The 19,249-nt window shown below is 48.0% G+C and overlaps 3 protein-coding genes across 4 annotated transcripts; 2 read left to right on the forward strand and 1 right to left on the reverse strand.

Moving 5' to 3' along the window:
- Positions 1–2,768: 2,768 nt before the first annotated feature.
- Positions 2,769–4,669, reverse strand: purbb (purine-rich element binding protein Bb). Its single transcript, XM_086053262.1, has one exon. The coding sequence runs from the start codon at positions 4,482–4,484 to the stop codon at positions 3,543–3,545; it is 942 nt and encodes a 313-aa protein (XP_085909388.1). The 5' UTR covers positions 4,485–4,669; the 3' UTR covers positions 2,769–3,542.
- Positions 2,970–13,554, forward strand: polm (polymerase (DNA directed), mu). 2 transcript variants are annotated; one of them, XM_086053260.1, is made up of 11 exons: positions 2,975–5,946; positions 6,277–6,448; positions 6,583–6,684; positions 6,913–7,083; positions 7,170–7,241; positions 7,884–8,004; positions 8,099–8,231; positions 8,353–8,455; positions 9,458–9,697; positions 9,771–9,854; positions 10,815–13,554. In XM_086053260.1, the coding sequence occupies exons 1-11, from the start codon at positions 5,756–5,758 to the stop codon at positions 10,899–10,901; spliced, it is 1,476 nt and encodes a 491-aa protein (XP_085909386.1). In that variant the 5' UTR covers positions 2,975–5,755; the 3' UTR covers positions 10,902–13,554. The 2 variants fall into 2 exon arrangements, with proteins under 2 accessions (XP_085909387.1, XP_085909386.1); XM_086053261.1 differs by lacking the exons at positions 9,771–9,854; positions 10,815–13,554 and having other exon boundaries at positions 2,970–5,946; positions 8,316–8,455; positions 9,458–9,691.
- A 3,084-nt stretch (positions 13,555–16,638) lies between these two features.
- Positions 16,639–18,820, forward strand: ved (ventrally expressed dharma/bozozok antagonist). Its single transcript, XM_086053263.1, has 3 exons — positions 16,639–16,962; positions 17,570–17,805; positions 18,318–18,820. Exons 1-3 carry the CDS (start codon positions 16,743–16,745, stop codon positions 18,678–18,680), a joined length of 819 nt encoding a protein of 272 aa, XP_085909389.1. The 5' UTR covers positions 16,639–16,742; the 3' UTR covers positions 18,681–18,820.
- Positions 18,821–19,249: the final 429 nt, after the last annotated feature.

The raw sequence follows: 19,249 nt of genomic DNA on the forward strand, positions 1-19,249 counted from the left end.
TGTTGTAGCATAAAAAAAAAGGATTACTTTCCTGCTAACGATACACTCGTTCGCTTTTCGGATCAGTGCGATGTTTTCAAATTCATGTCATCGTGTTGTCATTTTATCATTTTGTAATGTTAGCTGGTCGTGTTGTCACTTTGAGATGCCATGTTAGGTTGTCGTGTATTTACGTTGTGTTACGTTATCATGATTATGATTATCTTGTCATGTTCTCCAATTGTCATGTTAGCATGTCGTGATTTCACTTCATATTGTCATGACGTTGTCATGATGTTTTTTTTGGTCACGTCGTCGTGAGAGCGCTGAGCACAGAGCAACTCATTGACCTCACGTTTTGTGCGTGTGTGTTGCCTCTGCCAGTCACATTGCGGGCACATGGCAACAGCGTCTAAAAATAACCTCGGCGTCCTCCTCAGCCTGCAGGATCAGGATTGCTTTGAAAAGACGAACGTGTTGACATCCTTTCTTCTTCTTCTTCTTCTTTTTCTCCTTCTCGCTGCCTCTCTTTCCCCCTGCAGCACTTCCTCTTCCCTCCATTCCGAATTGTTTGCGAATCCATTGTTTTGTCCAATCACATGTCAGCCTGTAATGTGTCGCCGCGTCAATCTAATCCGCCCAGAGGCCGTCGCGACCAGTAGTGCTGGGCCGGCCCGTGGAACGTTAACTAGATTAGCAATGGGGCTGTTTGGTTAGCCTATCACGTTTGGCATTCGTCCAATGGAATTATTCATTCATTTTTAATGAGAGGTGATGCGCCATGCACATGCCACCGACATGTCTTGCACACGCCTCACACGGGAAGGTCATCATAGGCAAAGTGTCAGCGCTGATTAAGTATTCCAATTTCCAGATTGCGAGACTGCTTAAGGTTATCGTCATAGAAGATCACCAGTGTCAAACTCAAGGCCCGGCCCGCCGCCACAGGCTAGCAAACGACTTTCATGTCACTCTTATGTTGCCAATGTGAGAATGGAGCTCGCAAATGCGCGTCGGCGCTTGTGATGACGTTCGGGCCAGCAGACGGCTGGACGCCACCCGGCCACACTTGATTTGGCTCGCTACCCGCTGAGGCATTAGTGCGCTGCGATGCACCGGTGCCGCGAGCGCGCGCGCGCGCTCGCGCTCGCGCTCGCGCTCATTAGTCAGCCGGCGAGCGGTCAGTGACCAAGGGGTGAGCGGAGGGCGCTCAACCCGCGGCACGCAATATCACCGCCGCAATTCAATATGCGCAGCATTCGTGAAATCGCATGATTTCCGTGAGACGGGATATTGTCTTCATTTCCATTTCGCTTTGCAGCAGTCGGGGAGGAACGGAAACAGTCCAAAAGTGATGAATAAAATCGAACAAAGTTAAAATGAGAAGAAGAAAAAAAAGCAGTCCTAACCAAAGCAATTGTAATGAATCAGCCCATTTCATAAACTGGACATATTTTTGCGTGTGGCTCTGTCTGCTGACGGTCAGACGATTTAAAGCCCCCACGTGACTTAACCTTTAAGTCGAGCTCAATGCTCACCCAGCGCCACAGACGGGCTAAAATTGGCGTCTGTGCCACGCTGGATACTTGAACCCCAATGCTGGAGCAAAACAAGAGGACAGACAATCTAACAAAACTCAGCTCCCCTAACAATTGATTACTTATGCTCCGAGAGGATTGACCACTCCTACTGCAACTTACTGAGAAGTTGTGACTGTCTCCATGTATGTCTGCGTTATTTGCTATTTTGGATGCTACCTATAACACTCCTGACTATTCTTGCTGCTGCAATTACGTGCATTTTATGATGCAGTAATATGTGCAATGTGTATATTCTATTGTATTCTAAGAGACAGATTTGTCATTGAATGTACACTTAGCATGAAGTGTTCATAGTAGTAGTAAAGGGGGGGCGTGTACATACTTGTCTAATGAGGATGTGGCGTGGGTTGGCACAATCGTGCGCTTGTGAGCTAGCTGACTCCCTGAGCAGGAATGTGCGTGTGTGCGTGGATGTGTGTAGGCTCCGCCCACATTCTCACATTCTGGAATTCTCACATTCTCCATTGAAACGTGCAGCTGCCACGCTCCAACATCAAGTCGGGGTGCACGCTGCCCATTGGGTGCAGGGGTAGGCGGGGGGCGATTCGCCTGGTCCCTCACCCCACCGCACTCGCACCGCAATCAAAAAAAAAAAAAAAATGTTGACGTACAGTCGTTGTTAGTAGCAGCTGTTAGAAAGGCCTAACTAAATGAAGCTCCTCCCCTCGGCTCAACATAGTCGCTTGGCACCAAGATGCCACCAGAGGGGGCCAAACCAAGATTTCATATTAGACGTCGCTTTGGCCCGAACACACAAAAAGATTGTAACGATCTCATCAATGAGAAAGTCGAGAATTCAACTAATTCAAGTTCATGCCTGATGAGTAATCCATTGCGGCTCCTTGTGGTCTGCACGACTTGGGTCACCGAGCGGCAGTAGAACGCAGTCAAACAAATACGCGTTTCACCACTACTTCTCCTTTAGCTGCTGTGATATGAATCGTATTTCACCAAGGTTAAAGAATGCATGTGTTGTTACGGTCCGTATACATGTTGCTGCACCTTTTGTGTTCGAATCCAGCCTCACGTTGCTACGAATCATTAGCCTGTCCGTGGCGTTTCCCATTGTGTTTTCCTGACGGCTCACTGGCCCCCAAGCAAGCGGAACATCCATTCCTCCAGTTGCACCTTTTTCTGGAGCTGCACCAAATCGAACTTCAAGCAAAAAAAAAAAAGCTGGGAGTCGACTTTGTTGGAAGAAATTAACATTTTCTTTATTTGTAACCCATGAAATTTCCTTTACACAATACATTTTTCTTTATAAGTATTTGAAAATATCTTTTTTTTTTCCCGTTGCTGGTTTGTTATAACTTTCCTATAATCTTGTGTCAATATAGTTCTCTTTTTTTTTTTGTTTGGAAAAGAAAAAAAGGAAAAAGAACATCCACGGACGTGTTAGTTGGTGTCCAGCAGCGTCTCTTGCTGATGTTCGCTTGCTTTTGTTTTTTTGTTGTTGTTGTTTTTTTTTGTGTCCCGAGTGATGCGAGAGTGAGGCCGATGGCTAACGCGTTGTCTGGGCGGGGGAGCCCCGAACACCGCCCTCCTCTGCCGGTATTGCTAAGAATGTGCCCTGCCCTGGCTTTAATTTCGGCTGACTTCATCTCCTCGTCAAACATGTGGCGGACAGTAATCCTTTTTCTTTTTTCTTTTTTTTTGGGGTGTGTGTGTGTGTGTGTGTGTGACTTTGATTGGCAGCTGCTCATCCGAGGCCGACCTGCAAAACATCCCACGACGTGAACGACAACGAGGAGGACGCCGGGAGTCTCTCAGCCTCCACGACACGCACTTAAGTCACGATTCGAACACTACCGAGTCCAACTTGGGTGCTAAGTGACACCGCACCACGAGGCTGATGGACGCTCGTGCACTCTTTCTTCCTTTTTTCCCCCCAATGCTGTGGATGTGCGTGCGTGCGCGCGCGCAGGCGCGCACGTACGGCGGAGGCGGCGGGCGTGCGCGCGCTCAGTCGTCATCCACGTCGTCGCCCTCGGACTCGTCCCGCCTCTCGTACATCTTGTCTCGGTGGCGCTCCTGGATCTCCTTCATCTCGTCGGCGTAGCGGCTGAAGGCGCCGCCGAACTTGGCCCAGGCCTTGAAGGGCACCGTGATGGAGTTCCGGTAGCTGGGCTTGACCTCGCTGACGCGCAGGAACACGCCGTACTTGTTGGAGCCCACGTCGAAGAAAAAGCGCTTGGAGTCCACCATGATGGAGGTGCCCTCGGGGAGCTCGCCGAAGCCGGCCGCCGCCATGCCGCCTGCGCCGCCGCCGCAGGCCAGCTCGTCGTCGTCGCCGCCGTAGTCGTCGATGAGCTTGGCCAGGGCGTCTCGGAACTCGATCAGGCCCTGCGCCGGAAGGGCTATGGTCTGGCCGGCCAGCATGCCGCCGACCGGGCCGCCCATGGCGAAGCCGGGCCCCCGGTTGACGGTCTGCCGGATACGCAGGAACCTACCCCGCTGGTTCTCCTTCAAGTCCAAGTAGTACTTGCGGTTCTCCCGTACCAGAAACTCGCTCTTGAGGGCTCGCCGAGGCCCGCCGTCCTCGCCGGCGGAGGCCTGCGCGATCTGCTCGGGGCTGCTGGGACCCAGCTGGGCGTAGTGCTCGATGAAGTCCCCGAGGTAGTCGCGCACCTCGGCGGCCACTGACAGCGAGAGGGTCAGCCGACTTTTGGAGCCTCCGGCCCCGACCTCGGCGATCTTGATGAAGCGGCCTTTGCTGTTCTGCTTGACGTCCAGGTAGAAGCGCTTGTTCTGGATGTCTAGGCGCTTGGAGGCCAACTCCTGGGTCTCCTGGTCCCGCTGGAAGTGCTGGAAGCCTCCTCCTCCGCCTCCTCCTCCTCCGCCTCCTCCTCCTCCTCCGCCGCCGCTGCTACCGCCGCGCTCACTCCCGCTGTCACCATCCGCCATGTTCAGCTTCTGCCCATCTCCTCCTCTGTGGCCAGCGCGCGCCGCCTTCACGCTCGCCGGGGCTGCGCGCGGGGAGAGGCTCGCGATAGGCCGAGCCGCCTGCCGATCGCCCGCGTCGCCCCAGTTACAGCCTTGCCATTGGCCCGCTCCCCATGTCAGTCACGCCCTTCGCCGCAGCTCTCGCGCGCCATTGGCGGAGAGGGAAGTTCCGGTTGCGTTCTTCCCAAACTATTTTCAGCCTCTTGTCCCGCTCGTGTTCGACGTCATTTCTATGACGTCATGTTTACGAAACGACGCGTCGTTGAAAGGTGCACGGGGAAGACGCCGCGACCTCAAAAGCACAAAGCTGTCATTACAAAAGCACCAAACAGACACTAAGAACAAAGGGCGGGCCCACGCTTCCAATGCCTGCTTCTTCCATTGAAAAGCAACATGTGACATGACATGCTGGTGCCTCTAGGGGGAAGCAGAGTTCCACCTACCTCACATTGACAGTACGCTAATGAAGCGTCTCTACGTATTTCAAACCATGAGAGGCTTCAAAAGTACTCATACTAACAGTAGAGATACTTAAGTAAAAGTACACTTGTGCAGAAAAAAAAGACTGGTGTGACTGCGATACTCTAGTAAAAGGTCTTTTGAACTGCCCGTTACACTATTATATGCAGTGACGGTTTTGATCATGCTGAAGAATAAAACAAAATTCTTGTTACACGTTGCAAGAGCTCTCGAGAACTGACTCCACTTTGATGCTCACAAAACAACTTGCTCACATAACTTTGCTAATGTTGCAAATTGGCTTACAAAAAATGTTTAGTTAGGTCAGGATTACAACAAAAAATGATTCAGATAACTTTTGGGTTCCAGTTGCTGGGTCGCAGATGCTGAAGAATAGGAAAGGAATTAGACCACTTTGACAAATTAGAAATCTGTTTGAAAATGCAGAGAGTCAAAGTAAAATATATTAAAGCACAATACAGATGCCAGAAAAAATCAAGTTCAGCACAGTAGTGAAGTATTTATACTTCGTTATTTATTTCATATCAACGCTGCCACTTGTGCTGGGGCTGTGGTGGAACGTGTCGTGCAGTACCGATAACTCCCTGCTGGTGGCAGTGCCTCATGAAAGTTTACAATCACTAATCGAAGAAGACGATGCGGAAATGTTTAGGTTCAAATGAAAGTGCCTCCAGAATTGTAGAAGCTTATTGTTTAGGCTGTATTAATTATATGTTTTGTTGTATGACTCTGGGGCGCCCTCGGAGTGAAATATGGTGCCGCTAAAGCGAAGAAAAGTGTCCTCCTCGACCGGCGGCGCTTCGACGAGCGACAGCCGGGATGACGCGTCCAAGTTCCCGCAGGTGGTCCTCTTCCTCTTGGAAAGGAAGATGGGAACCAGCCGAAGAAGTTTCCTCACCCAGCTCGGACGAAAAAAAGGCTTCAGGGTTGACGAGTCCTTCACGTATGCTGTCATTTACAGAATAAATTGAATTTACAAAGCAATTTTAATTGGAAAGAAAGTCTCAAGAGTGCTTGCCAAATTAAAAAAAAATGTCAGTTGTCACTTCGAAAAAATTATAACTCTCCAAGTTCCACCAGAACGTTGCATTACATAGATTATAAAAGATTATAAAATCACCTAAAGCTTAATAGTAGCAAACAATCATGAATGAATGAAATATACTGTTTTAGTTTGTTGTACTGTATTGATGTTTTGTGTCACACACATTTAGTTTATCATCATTATCATGCTTAGTTGAAGGCAGACCATGTGGTGTTGATGTCTTACCAGGGAAAAGGTCACCCACGTCGTCTCTGAGAAGAATTCGGGTGACGAGGTGAAAGGTTGGCTGCGTTCACGTGGTCACGACCCGACAGCTGCTCACCTGCTGGACATCAGCTGGTTGACGGAGAGCCTGAGCGCCGGATGTCCCGTCGACGTCCTGCAGCGACATCGACTGACGGTAGAGAAGCACATGAATGCTCCTTGCAAATGGGACGTTGGTGCCTTTGCTTGCTGCGAGCGACACAAAGTGTGAAGGAAACTTGGAGGCTAGCAGCTTTATGCAGTTCTCTAATCTTTGTCTTGGTTCTGCAGGAGCAGTCAGAGTCTAGCGGAGACGAGGCGGCGACATTGTCCATGCCCGTCTACGCCTGTCAGAGGAGGACCGCCCTGGACCACCGCAATGCCATCTTCACCGTGCGTCCCCCCCAAACACTGCAGAAATCAAACTGGTTTTACAGTTGTATATGTACATATACCACATTTTTTATTTGTTTAAAAAAAAATCATTTTCAACTTTTAGCACTGTTTTTTTAATTAGTTTTATTTTTTCATATTTGACACTAAAAAAAGCGCTTATCATGTGGCTACTTATTATGAATGTGGTTAGCAAAGTTTGTTGTCAATCCGTAATTACTTGTTCAGGAGGCTCTGTCGCTGTTGGCTGAAAACGCAGAGCTCAGCGAGGACGACGGTCGCGCGGTGGCGTTCCGTCGCGCCGCCGCGGCGCTGAAGGCTTTCCCCGAGCCACTGACGGACGCCCGGCAGCTCCGAGGATGTCCGTGCCTGGGGCGACACTCGCTGGGGGTCATCCAGGTGGCCGGAAGGTTCTCGCGCTTGACTTTTGTCTCGCGCTGACGCAGCTTTTTTCTGTTGACCGGTGCCGCCGTTTGTCTTGGCAGGACATTTTGGAGAACGGAACGTCCCGGGAGGTGGAGGCCACCAGGCGCTCCGAGCGTTTTGAGGCCATGAAGGTCCAACCGAGCTCAATCCTGCTAGCGCAGGGCTGGGAAAAGTTGGGCCAAATATGGGCCTGCACCCTTGTTTCATCCGGCATCTAGCTTGTGTTTCCCTAAATTGTTTCATTAACATGTATTTAATCATTTTTTGTGTACGGTATTCATTTTGCTCAGTAAGCAATAAATTGGTAACAATACAGAAACAAAATAGTAAAATGGTTTATTCAATTATTAATAGCTATTATTGTATTATTCAAAATTAATAGCCATTTGTAAAAACATATTTGTAAAAAAAAAAAGAACTTGGTGAATGAACACTTGTATTATCTAATTAAAAATATTTTTTATTATTTTTTTCTCATATTTCTCGACAATTTTAGATTTATCCATGAATTGTAAAAATAACACACACGTGTGGAATGACCAATAGTTTATAGATTTGTGGAAGAAAAAAAACGTACCTGGTAGGTTTTTGCCTGACCTCAGCAAATGATAACGAAACTCATCTGAATGAAGGATGTGGCCCATCCGTCCATTTTCAAAACCGAACGTGGCGCTTGAGCACTGAGGCTTTCCCAGCCCTGTTGTGGAACTCCTCAATCTCAAAACCTCGGCACGTGTCCGGTTTCTGCTGCTCAAGTGCGCTTTTTGTTCCAGCTCCTGACCGGAATCTTCGGCGTGGGAGCAAAGACGGCGGCCCGGTGGTTCCGGGAAGGCATCCGCAGCCTCCCCCAGTTACGGCGATCGGGACGCGTCCTCACTCGAGCGCAGCGGGCGGGTGAGCGAGCGAGCGAGCGCGCGCGTCGGCCGTCCGTCCGTCCGCTCGCTTGGATGCGTCGTCACTGTACCGAGCGCGTCAACCTGTCCGGCAGGCGTGGCCCACTACGAGGACCTGACGCGGGCCGTCACCAAGGCGGAGGCCGACGCCATCGGCCAAATGGTGGAGGAGGCCGTCGGCGCCGAGCTGCCGGGCGCTCGGGCCACCTTGGTGGGAGGCTTCAGGAGGTAAACATTTCCCCTTGGGTTGCAAAGGTATCCCCGCCCATAAGGCGAGTTGACCTTGCGATTATCCTTACTATGCCGGCGAAGTCGTCGTCCGGCGCTCAACGGCCGACGCTTCTCGCAGGGGGAAGCCGAGCGGCCACGATGTCGACTTCCTGATCACGCACCCGCAGGAAGGACTGGAGGAGGGTCTGATTCCCAAAGTGGTGGCCCGCCTGGAGGCTCGGGTGAGCGGCCAGAATCGATGCAACGGCTCGCATGGTCACTCACCTCCGACTAACTCCGCTGACTGCCAGCGTGACGCCTGGTTACTCCGACTCCGACGTGCTTTAGCGACCGCGCGGTCTTGACACGCGCTCGCTGCCGACCGGCTCCACCGACCGCGTCGATGAGATGCACTTATGGGGCGAGCGTTACTCGTGACTGAGGCTCGAGCAGCCGGCGTAAAGGCTGCGCCAAACAGCTCGTCACACCTGGCGACACCCGACGAGACGTGCGGACGCCGACCATTTCGAGTCACCCGGCCTGCCAATCATCTCTCGCGGCTGAAGGCAGAGGCTGCCTATCTTACTGACAACTGTTGTTATTTTCCCCCCCTGAAAACACTTGCAGTGCTTTTTTTCAAGCGGGGATCCATGTATGTAGTGATGAGAGCCTCGCACAGACTGAACTTGACTGGCCGCATCGACCGCTCGGACTATATTGACTCGGTATCGTGAATCGTGACTTACAGAAAGATGCGGGCCGATCTCTGAGTCACACTCAGAGACAAAGCGAGTGAATGGCAACAAAAGATGGCCGCCGGTGGCTTCACTTCTCGCAATGGCGAGTAGCGCGGCATTAGCAGTCCAGGTTATGAAATGCGTCTGTGGACATGCCCCTAACGTGGAAAGGCTCAGGCTGTAGTTGCAACGTCCTACCGAGAGAGGGCGCCAATAGACTGTGAAAAGCTCATGAGTGGTCTCGCTAGCGTGGACTTCAGTGACCTAGTAATGTTTGTGCGGATGGCGTGCAATGATGCCGGCAATGCCTCGAGGCCCAACATTTTGTGTCAGTCGTTTATGTGCTATGTATTTATTTAATCCCAGCCCTACTCTTGATAATTAGTCGTAAGTAGCAAAGTGTCACCTGACATGATCCGTAGAGCTAGTAGTGCTTAACAATGTAGTGCTTCACTTTGCCAATAGCGATAGTCGGAGTGTGTGTTCCGTTTCCTTGGTATCCATCAGGACTTGCTGTTGTACCACAAGAGCAGCAGAAACTCGTACGCGGAAGCCATCGGGGCTCCCGCTCGCCCGGCCTCCAGCATGGATCACTTTGAGAGATGTTTGTCCATCTTGAAACTTCCCACGCCGGAGCAAGGCGAGCGACGTGGCGAGCGCGGGCCGTGGCGAGCCGTACGCGTGGATTTGGTGGTCTGTCCGTTGAGCCAGTTTGCATTTGCCCTCCTGGGCTGGACGGGCTCCAAGGTAAGGTTGGCGGCCCCCCGCCGCCCCCAACGGACAAGTGGTGGCCTGACGCGTGTTTTTGGTGGCTCCGCAGTTGTTTGAGCGCGAGCTGCGACGCTGGGCCACTCAGCAGAAGAACATGTCGCTCAGCAGCCACGCCTTGTACGACAACAAACAGGTACACCTGCCAGATGTAGCCTGAAATACAATGCTTTTCCATTTGAATCACTTTCTATCTTAGAGAAAAAGCAAATGGCATCATTCCAATCATGTTTTGGGGGGTTTCCCCTATGGGATTTTTCCCCATTTCTCCTGATGCCAAACAAGTTCAGAATTTGTTTTGCCATTGCAACAGTGACAGAAATATCCGTAATAAAATGAAGGAAAACAATTAAAAGGAAAAATTGAAAACTTTTCCTTTGAAGCAGTATCACAAAACAATGTGAAAATGATGTCACTCGTATTGTGGCTTCCTTAGTGGGAGTTAAAGCGATCTAACAACTAACCCATTAATCAGCAACTCATTGTTTTAGAGACCTTGTTCAACTTAAAATTGTCCAAATCTGCAGAATTTCAGTCTCGACAACAGTTCATATTTTTTGATTTCTCTTGTACTTCATGAAAGCAAAGGCATTCTCTTTGAGATTTGTAAACATCTCCATTTACTTTGGAAAATAAGGATCAACGTTTTTGACAATTTTCAGATGTTACAAATCAAACCAGGAACCGAATGATAATCAGCCTGTGCATTTTCTACTTGAATTAATGCCCTGTTTTTAACATAAGCATGGAAATTCAAAATTGTTTTTGAAAATGTTAAAAATAAAGACATTCAAATGCCCTACACTAGTCACTTATGTAAAAGTAAACAGCGCGACTAAATTGCAAAACGCTGACTGTGCTTTTGCAAACTAGCTCCACTCTCTCGGCAGTTATGTTGTTAGTGTAAGCAGTGCACGTCAGCAGTGACGCCCCCGCTAAAAAAAAAAAAAAAAATCCGAAAAGAATCATCCTGCCAATTACACTGCAATCAATCAACACAATCGATGGATCGGCCAAGTGTGTCTCCATCGTGCGGCGTCATTCATTCCATTTCCTGTTTGACGTGACGTCACTTTTGCTTGCGTCCTCATCGCAGCGTGAATACCTGAAAGCTGCCACGGAGGAGGAGATCTTTGCTCATCTCTCCCTGGAGTACATCCCGCCTTCAGAGAGGAACGCCTGAAGAAGCACCCGCGCGCGCCTCCGGGACCGTCTGCTCCCCAAGTGGCTCACCCGCGCGTCAAGAAAGTTGTCGTCGGGCCTAGCGAAGAAGCCGTCCGGATGAAGGTGACCATGGTATCGTTTCATTTGCACTTTTTGCCCCTTTACAATCTGCTGGCAACGGTGCCAAGTACGAGCAGCGGCAAGTCATCGATTGTCATTTGCCTCAACAACTATTTGGATACTCAATGGATGGTGTGGAGACCTTGTTCAACGCAGATGTTCAAATCCTGGTCACTTCAGACCCTCCAAAGTGAATATTGTCCAATTTATGTCATTCTTCATAAAAGCAGACTAATTAAAAAAAAACACACAAAGACATTTGCAAACATCTGAATTGTGTTTGGAACAAAATCAGCAACGCTTTGGGATGTTTGAGACCAAACCAGGACGTGAAGTCTCATCATTTGATGTTTTCGCATGAAGCATTTGTCCAATATTAGAATCAGGCCGGCAATGACTGACTCTAGATGGATGACTTGATCGACATCGGATGCCTTCTTGAAAGATTAAACAAACACGTGTTGTTTTTCGGGGAACTAATGATTGAGCTTACATCCCAAGTGAGTGACCTGCTGAGATTTCCAACCGGCATTTTCTGCTCTGGCAAATTGAAATCAAAAGCAAAACGGGACATGATTTCAAGGTAATTCAATAAAAAAAAGTGGTCTTTTTTTTTTTTTTTCAAATCTGATTCATTGAAAAAAATATTCGACAGGTGATGGAAATAATCCCCCCAAAATTGCAAGTTTGGGGGCGTAGGCCAGCGTGTGTTAAGTGTTAGCGGTTTGCCGCTAACGGCCTCATTAAGCTGAAAATGGCAGCGCCACATCAAAGCGGCGTCGGGCCTCACACGTCCACCTTTCAGGATGTCACTTTTGGGGCTTTTTTTTTTGGAAGTATTCCATCCAGAATCGCTCCACAAATGCAACAACAACAAGACCCCAGCACGCCACGTCACCGCAGACGAGACGGCGCGCTCATCCAGCCGCCGTCTGGCCTTTTCACGCCCCAATGTGGCAACGGCGGCCATACGCGGACGGGCCGCGGAGACTCTCCGTCTGTCGCTCGCTCGCTCGCTCGCTCGCTCGGCCTTTCCGTCCGTCCGTCTGCAGGCCAAATGTGGGAATGGGAGTGACTTTGAGTTCACGCGCCGCCCCTTCCAGCTTCAGTTCAGCATCACAACCTTGTGAAAAAAATGACAGTCGGCAAGATCAACCTTTGGCGTGCTTCTTTTTGTTTGTCTTCTCAAAGCCGCTTTCAATAGTTTGATTGGAATGAAATGAATCGACACTTTCCGGCTTAAACCTCCGTTTCTGTTTTTATCAGTTTGACGGAAATGCAAATGAAAGTCGGAGCTCCTTTTACGTGGCGGGTCATATTGACCCCAAGCTCGTTTCCCCCTATGTCGCTAGTCACCTTGATGTTATGATTTATTTGAAACATGTTTGTGTTAGTAATGAGATGAGAAGTTTCTTGGGATCGGAATGTTTGTGACACTTTTCGCTGGCGCTTCCTGAGAGACAATCGAACGTAACAGCAACAATGTAGATGAAACCTCCTGTTATGTTGCGGGTCAAATTGACCCCAAGTTACGGTTTGGGGGTATTCCGCCGCGACCAGTCCCGCTGGCCCCATCAAAGCCCGGGGGAGCCTTTGATGGGCTGATAGGGATCAATAGGAGAAGGGAAGCAGTCCTAACGGAGGCCTTTACAGACGGGGTGGGAGCCAGTCCACTGGGGGGGGGGGGCTGTTGGTTTGCAATCATTGGCGCTGCCCAATCCGCTCCCGCGTCTGCCCGCCCGCCCGTCACCGTCAGAGGCGCTTTAGCTCCAAGCGAAAGCTCCCACGTCGCCTTCGTGAACCGCACCAGCAAAGTTCAACTGACTGTCAGACAACGACAACGCACGCGTGTGTGCGCGCGTGTGAGTCGCGACTATCGTGGTTTGCCGTTTGTCTTATAGTTAGTTTTCATTTCATTTCACTTTTGTAAATTCACCTTGTTGTCATTGGGTTTTTGAGCCGGTTTGGTCGATTTTATTTTTTCCGAAATGCTTGCTTTAGTGAACTTATTAGTTTTAGTATCAGTTTTAGATTTTGTTGTTGTTGTTTTTTTGTTAACATATGGAGGATTTGTTGAGTGCAAGACCCCGCAAAAAGTCACAATGTATTGTGCAATAAAGTAAAGTACAATTTTCCATTGGCTGTTTGACCTTTGAGTCAATAAACGAACGCTCACGTATGATGTTCAAAACAAAAGCCAAGCACATTTTCACTCAAATTACTTGTAGAAACAGAAGATGCAGTTTTCCTTTTTTTTTTTTTTTTTTTTTTTAAATCAAGTGCAACTGAGCTTGTGTGTTGCAAATATGGAAGTGTTTGAGTATGCGTGCGCTGTACGTGTGCGTGCCGTGTGAATGCAACTAAATGTGTAGATGTGTGAGTGTGCGCTTACATGTGTGTTCATGTCAACACGTGTGTTGAGTGTGTCTGTGTGTATCAAAGTTCGTAAACGTAGAAGTGAATTAGCGTGTGTGTGTGGTGACGCCTGGAATAGCCTCGGGGGTGTTTTTTTTTCACGGGGGGGTGTTTGTGTCCATAACAGAGTAGCAAACAGGCCCATTTAAAAGATGAAAGAGCCTGAATGGAGCTAATCAAAGGCCGGCTCACTGTGTGTGTGGGGCGGGGGGGGGGGGGGGGGGGTTGGCTATGATAGTGGTGGTCAAAGGGGGGGGGGGGTTCTCCCCATATACTTCTGCTGTCTGCAAGTGTCCCGTTCACAGCACATGAACGAACTGGTCGATGTAAATAATGAAGAAAGGGAGCAAGTGGCGGGCGCATTAAAGAACCAATAGAGCGAAAAAGAAGAAGCAAACAAATATTTGGGTGACTGGCTTGCCTCTTTGCAAGACGAACCTTCTTGGGAGGCCAATAAAAGGGAGCGTCCTTTGATGTGCCAACTCAAGCCGTCGCGAGCGTAGCCACGGCGGGCGGGCGGGCGAGCGGGCGAGCGGGCGGACGCCTAGTCCCGCCCGCCTTGATTTCACGCCCACGCTCGCCTCGCCCCGCCCATGAGTCGACGCGCTCGCTTCTCACAGCGGCCCGTTGACTCGACGCGCTCAAGATCTGCTCACAAACCACGTTGCTATTTGACAACACTCATTTTTTTATCAGATTATAAAAATAAAGTGAAGGAAGGGGTGACGCCCCCCCACCAGATTATCAGTCAGCTATTGAGTTTTTTTTCCCCCAATGTGTTCACTCCGTTATTAATCAGATTGAAATTAAGCCATCGACTGAATCCACTGCTGACCAATTTGGTGATTTATCAAATAATCAAAGGTATCTAACTATGCTTAGAATTGACGACAATTTGGGGGATAATTGAAATGTTGAAACATTGTTTTAAAAAAAAAAAGCAATTTAAAACAATAAATTATTTGATTTGAAAACAAAAACTCAAGTCACAGTCACGTTAATCGTGTTGTCATGTTAATCACCGTTAACTCTGTAAAACAAATTCCAATGGTTATTTTATGAACTAATTGAATTGATTGAATGTTTCTAAATATTTAGTCTTATTTTACTTATATTTGGTTCATTCAAATTTGGAGGGTGGGGCAAGTGGTTAAAAAAGTAATTATCTTCAGAAAAAAATAAAATGTTCAAATATTTTGTAGAACTGATTTTTAAATTGTTTTGGTAGATATTTGACTAAAATATTGTTACAATTGAAATAAAATATTAAAAAAATAAACGATTGTAAAAACTCCAAAGTCATGAGGAAATGAATCAACTACATAAGTTGAAAGAAAATACAACTTATTATACAATAATACAATTAATCTATTAAGTATTATTAGACTAATATATGAGCCATTTAGAATTAGTTGAAAGTAATTTAAATGTTGTGACAATTGAAATAAAATACTAAAGTCCTTATTTTACAATATTTAAATGTGGTTACATTTTAAAATGATTTACTTCGTTATTTTATATATCTTAAATAATAAATGCAGTGTGTCGCTGCGAGTTTCTCAATAATATAATTACAGTATTAAAACGCATTAAAAAAAATTAAACCATTATTGCAGTCAGAGACATAATGATGATGGCTTGCATGTGCATCCGCGTGCACTTTTTTGGCGCATGTGTGTGTGCGTGTGATGACAAGACCGACGAGTCGGCGCCGCGTCGTGCGCGCACGACGCGGCTCTGTGTGCAAATGGCGCTCAGGAAAAAAGGCAGGCGTCGCCTGAAAGGCTTAAATAATGGCGGCGCGCTCGCTTTGATAAGATTAATTCGCCGTGAGAACCCCCCCCCCCCCCCAAAAAAAAATAATTAAAAAAACTATTCTAATAGTAATAGATTGTCTTTGCCGCCAACACTTTGAATTTGTTTCATTTCCGGTCACGTGGTGGCGTTGCGTTTGGCGACTGGAAGCATTTTCATCCCCCCAAGAAATCGAAACAATGAAGTCGCCTGTGATTGCTTTTAAGCACGCAGACTGCTTCGTCAACAATTGAGTTTTGTGACGTCGTTTAGTCTGTCGTGGATTTATTTCAGAACATGTAAAGAGTTGCTTTCAACAATAATTTACTCTCGAATGCATGTAGTGACTTCAATTCAACAATGACTAATGAGTAATTTACTCATTTTAATGTCACACATTTAGTCTGTCAAATGCTTTCAAGGTCATAAGAGAACTTTAGTCTGTGAAATTGTTTGGATCACATTAAATCCCTTCAATAATTCGTTTAGTTTGTAAACTTTAACATAAAAGGATTTATAGTAAACTGTCGCTTATTCTATAAAGAGGCTTTAATGGGTGTGAAAAAAGGAACCATTTAGTTCAAAGAGTTTACGTTGAACTCAGTGATATTAATTGTGCTTTGAAACAATTAGTAACAACCTCACAGCACTTTGCGTGTGTCCCCCCCCCCGCCCCCTCGCCCCCCACCTCATTGAGTGTAAATGATTGCTGATCAATTTATTGATGGAACCTTTGGCGTGCTCAATCCACTTTAATCCGCTTTCATCTGGGATCATCCCCGGATTAAACACTCACCGCTCGTTATCCGGAATCACTGCCCGGCGTCCGTTTTGGAGTTGTCCATGAGTTCACTTTTCGGACCCTATATGTAGCGGTCATAAAAAAAAAAGGCCACTCAAAATTGCTTCGTCGTGGTGTCTTCACAATCATTCACTCGTTTCCCAACTGTCCGATCGCTTTGTTGTTGCTATCTTGAATTTGTTGCTGGTGTTTTCCGCCCCATCTCGTGCTAGCGCATCATTTAGGCTAGTACGCTAGCTCGTACTCCACTCTCCGTTAGCCTCATGATCGTGAACCGGTTTGCCCCACAATGTTTGTGTTCTGTCTTCGCTACAGTCGCTCAATTCAAGTTTGGGAAACAAAAGAAAAGTTCAATGGTTGATGGTTTCCCTTTCTGCGGCGATGTGGGGGCTGTGTTATTTCCATAGAGGTGCGCCGTCTGAGGTGTCTCTATTATCTTTTAGGAGGCAGCAGGAAGGTAGTGGGGTGGCGAGGGGGGGGCAGACTCACTGGAGCCTCTGTGTAACAGCCTCATTGAGACTGAATAAGACGCTTTAATGACTGCACTTGTAAGGGCGGCTAAGGGTGGGGAGCATTTGGGGGGGGGGGGGGGTCAGGGTGGGAAAGGGTGTGCGCTTTGATGTGAGCGGAGGCGGGCCGTGGCCTATAAGTACAGCGAGCGGCGTGTACACCCCCCCCCATGTCGCCCCACCCTGAGGAAGCTCACTTACCTGAACCCAATTTGACGTCATGAGGGGACACTTTTCCATCGAGTGGATGGCACAAAGCAGCCGCCAGCGGCCCCCCGCTTGCGTTAGCTTTAGCGGGGGGGGCACCGGCAGGTTGGCGACGCCCGGCCTCGCCGGCACCCACGCCGAGAGCCTGCCGGGATTCTACAGGAGGCCCGACGTCGTCGGGGGAAGAGCCTCGGTCGACAGGCCCAAGACGGATGCCGACCGCAACAAAATTGGTGAGTTGACGCATACAAACGCACACACTTTAGAGATGTATACATCTACATTTGCCTCTGTGTATAAATACACACACACACACACACACACAGTATATATATATATATGTATATATATATATATATATATATATATATATATATGTATGTATGTATATATATGTATGTATTTATGTGTGTGTGTCTTGAGAGACAGAGAGAGAGAGATGTCGTGTAAGAGCAAAAACAAATTGTAAAAAAACTTTACAATTAAAGGTATTTGTCAGAATTGGAAAAGAAAATTGAAATGTGTTCATAATTATTTAAATAAATACACAAATAAAACACTTGATAAAATAATGGAGCAATGTTGGACTTGATCATCACATATTCAGTAACTATTTTACGATTTGAATTAAAATATTGTTCAAATATGTTGATCATTTTAGAGTATTCAAAGAATGAATGAGTGTCAAGTAAATGAAAACAATTTCCAATGTTTTTTTTTCACCCCAGAATCTAGAAATGAATAACTTCATATTGGTCTTTTGACATCAATTGATTTTCTCAAATGGTTTCAATATGAGCAAGTGTGATTGTTTGCGAATGTTTCTTGTTGTGCCGGCAGCTTCGGAGGCGGAGGAGGAGACGTCGGGCTACGAGAGCGAGCGTTCCCTGTCGCCGCCGGCCCCCGCCCATGCCGCCGCGTCCTCCTCGCCGCCGCCCCCGTCGGGAAGGAGGCCGCGCACGGCCTTCACGGCCGAGCAGATCGGCAGCCTGGAGCGAGCCTTCAAGAGGAACGCCTACCTGGGCACGCAGGACAAGGCGCAGCTCTGCCGCAAACTCAACTTGTCCGACAAACAGGTGGCTAGCCCGTGACGGTGACGCGAAGTGACGTGACGCGAAGTGACGTGACGCGAAGTGACGTGACGCGAAGTGACGTGACGCGACGTGACGCGACGCGACGCGACGCGACGTAACGCGACGCGACGTAACGCGACGCGACGTAACGCGACGCGACGTAACGCGACGCGACGTAACGCGACGCGATGTGAAGCGACGCTAGGTGACGCTAGGTGACGCTAGGCTCTTTTTCTCATCAAATGGTGACTTTTTTGTCCTCGTAACATCTTGACTTTTTCTTTCAAAAATGATTTATGTCTCATAATATTGCAACATTTTATCTCGTTAAATGTCCAACTTTTAACATGTTTTTATTGATTTCATTTTTTTCTGACTCTAATAACGTGTCTTATTGTTGTAAAATTACAACTTTTTTCCACAGAAGGTTGCCAAAATAAAATGAAAAAGGTGAAAGTGTCTTTTAGAATAACCTTGAACCTTTTTTTTTTTTTTTTTTCTTTCCTCCTCCTCAGATCCGAAACTGGTTCCAGAACCGGCGCATGAAGCTGAAGCGGACGGTGCAGGACGCTCTGGCGCACGCCTGCCAGGCCAACGCCGCGTCGCACTTTGCGCCCTACGCCGAGCTGCAGGCGTACCGGCCGGCGCCGTACCCGCGCTACCACCCGATGCCGCTCCAGGACGCAGGCGGCCGTGCCGCCGCCGCCGCCGCCGCCTTGGCTCAGCCGCCGCCCAACCTCCAGTACGCCTCGCCTCTGGACTCGCTCTACCAATATGGCGGCGTGGCGGGCGCCATGTTGCCTGCCGCCGCGTCCCCTGCAACTCCTCCCCCTCCTCCTCTGATGGCAGCCTACCCGGCGTACCCCCAATACTACTGACAGCCACGCTGTCTTGGTGTGCTCTTTGTGTTGTTTCTGTCAAGGTTTGTGTGCAATGTGTGTGTGTGTGTGTGTGTGTGTGAGATTATGAATTCTGCATTTGTCATTGAATTGCAATAAAATCCAATTCATTTTCTCTGTCACTTGTCCTCATTAGGGTGACTGTTCGCCATCTAATATGAGTGTACAAATGAAGTGGCTCTAAACAACCACCGTTCAAATGTCAGTTTCTTGTGATGTCAAAAGAAAAGGAGACCGAGAAAAAACATTTTGAAACTTTCTCCAGCAATAATGTGACCTTTGACCTGTTCAACTCGACTACAAAACAAAACTCTTTTTGAGAGAGGAAGTAAGACTAAACTCAAATCATGCGATCGCGTGGGTGTGCAATCGCCTCCTTCTACCGAGGATGTGTTCACAATTAATGAAATGGTTTACTGAGTGTCTGTGTGTATGATGATGATTAGCCGTTTGACGATTAATCCACAACTTATCGTTTATCAAATTAATTGATTATTTTTGATAACTGATTCATTGTTTAGCGACCTTGCTCATTTTAAGATGGTCCA

The sequence above is a fragment of the Filicampus tigris genome, chromosome 15, assembly GCF_054856515.1.
Source record: "Filicampus tigris isolate MCC_2025a chromosome 15, RoL_Ftig_1.0, whole genome shotgun sequence".
NCBI lineage: Eukaryota > Metazoa > Chordata > Actinopteri > Syngnathiformes > Syngnathidae > Filicampus > Filicampus tigris.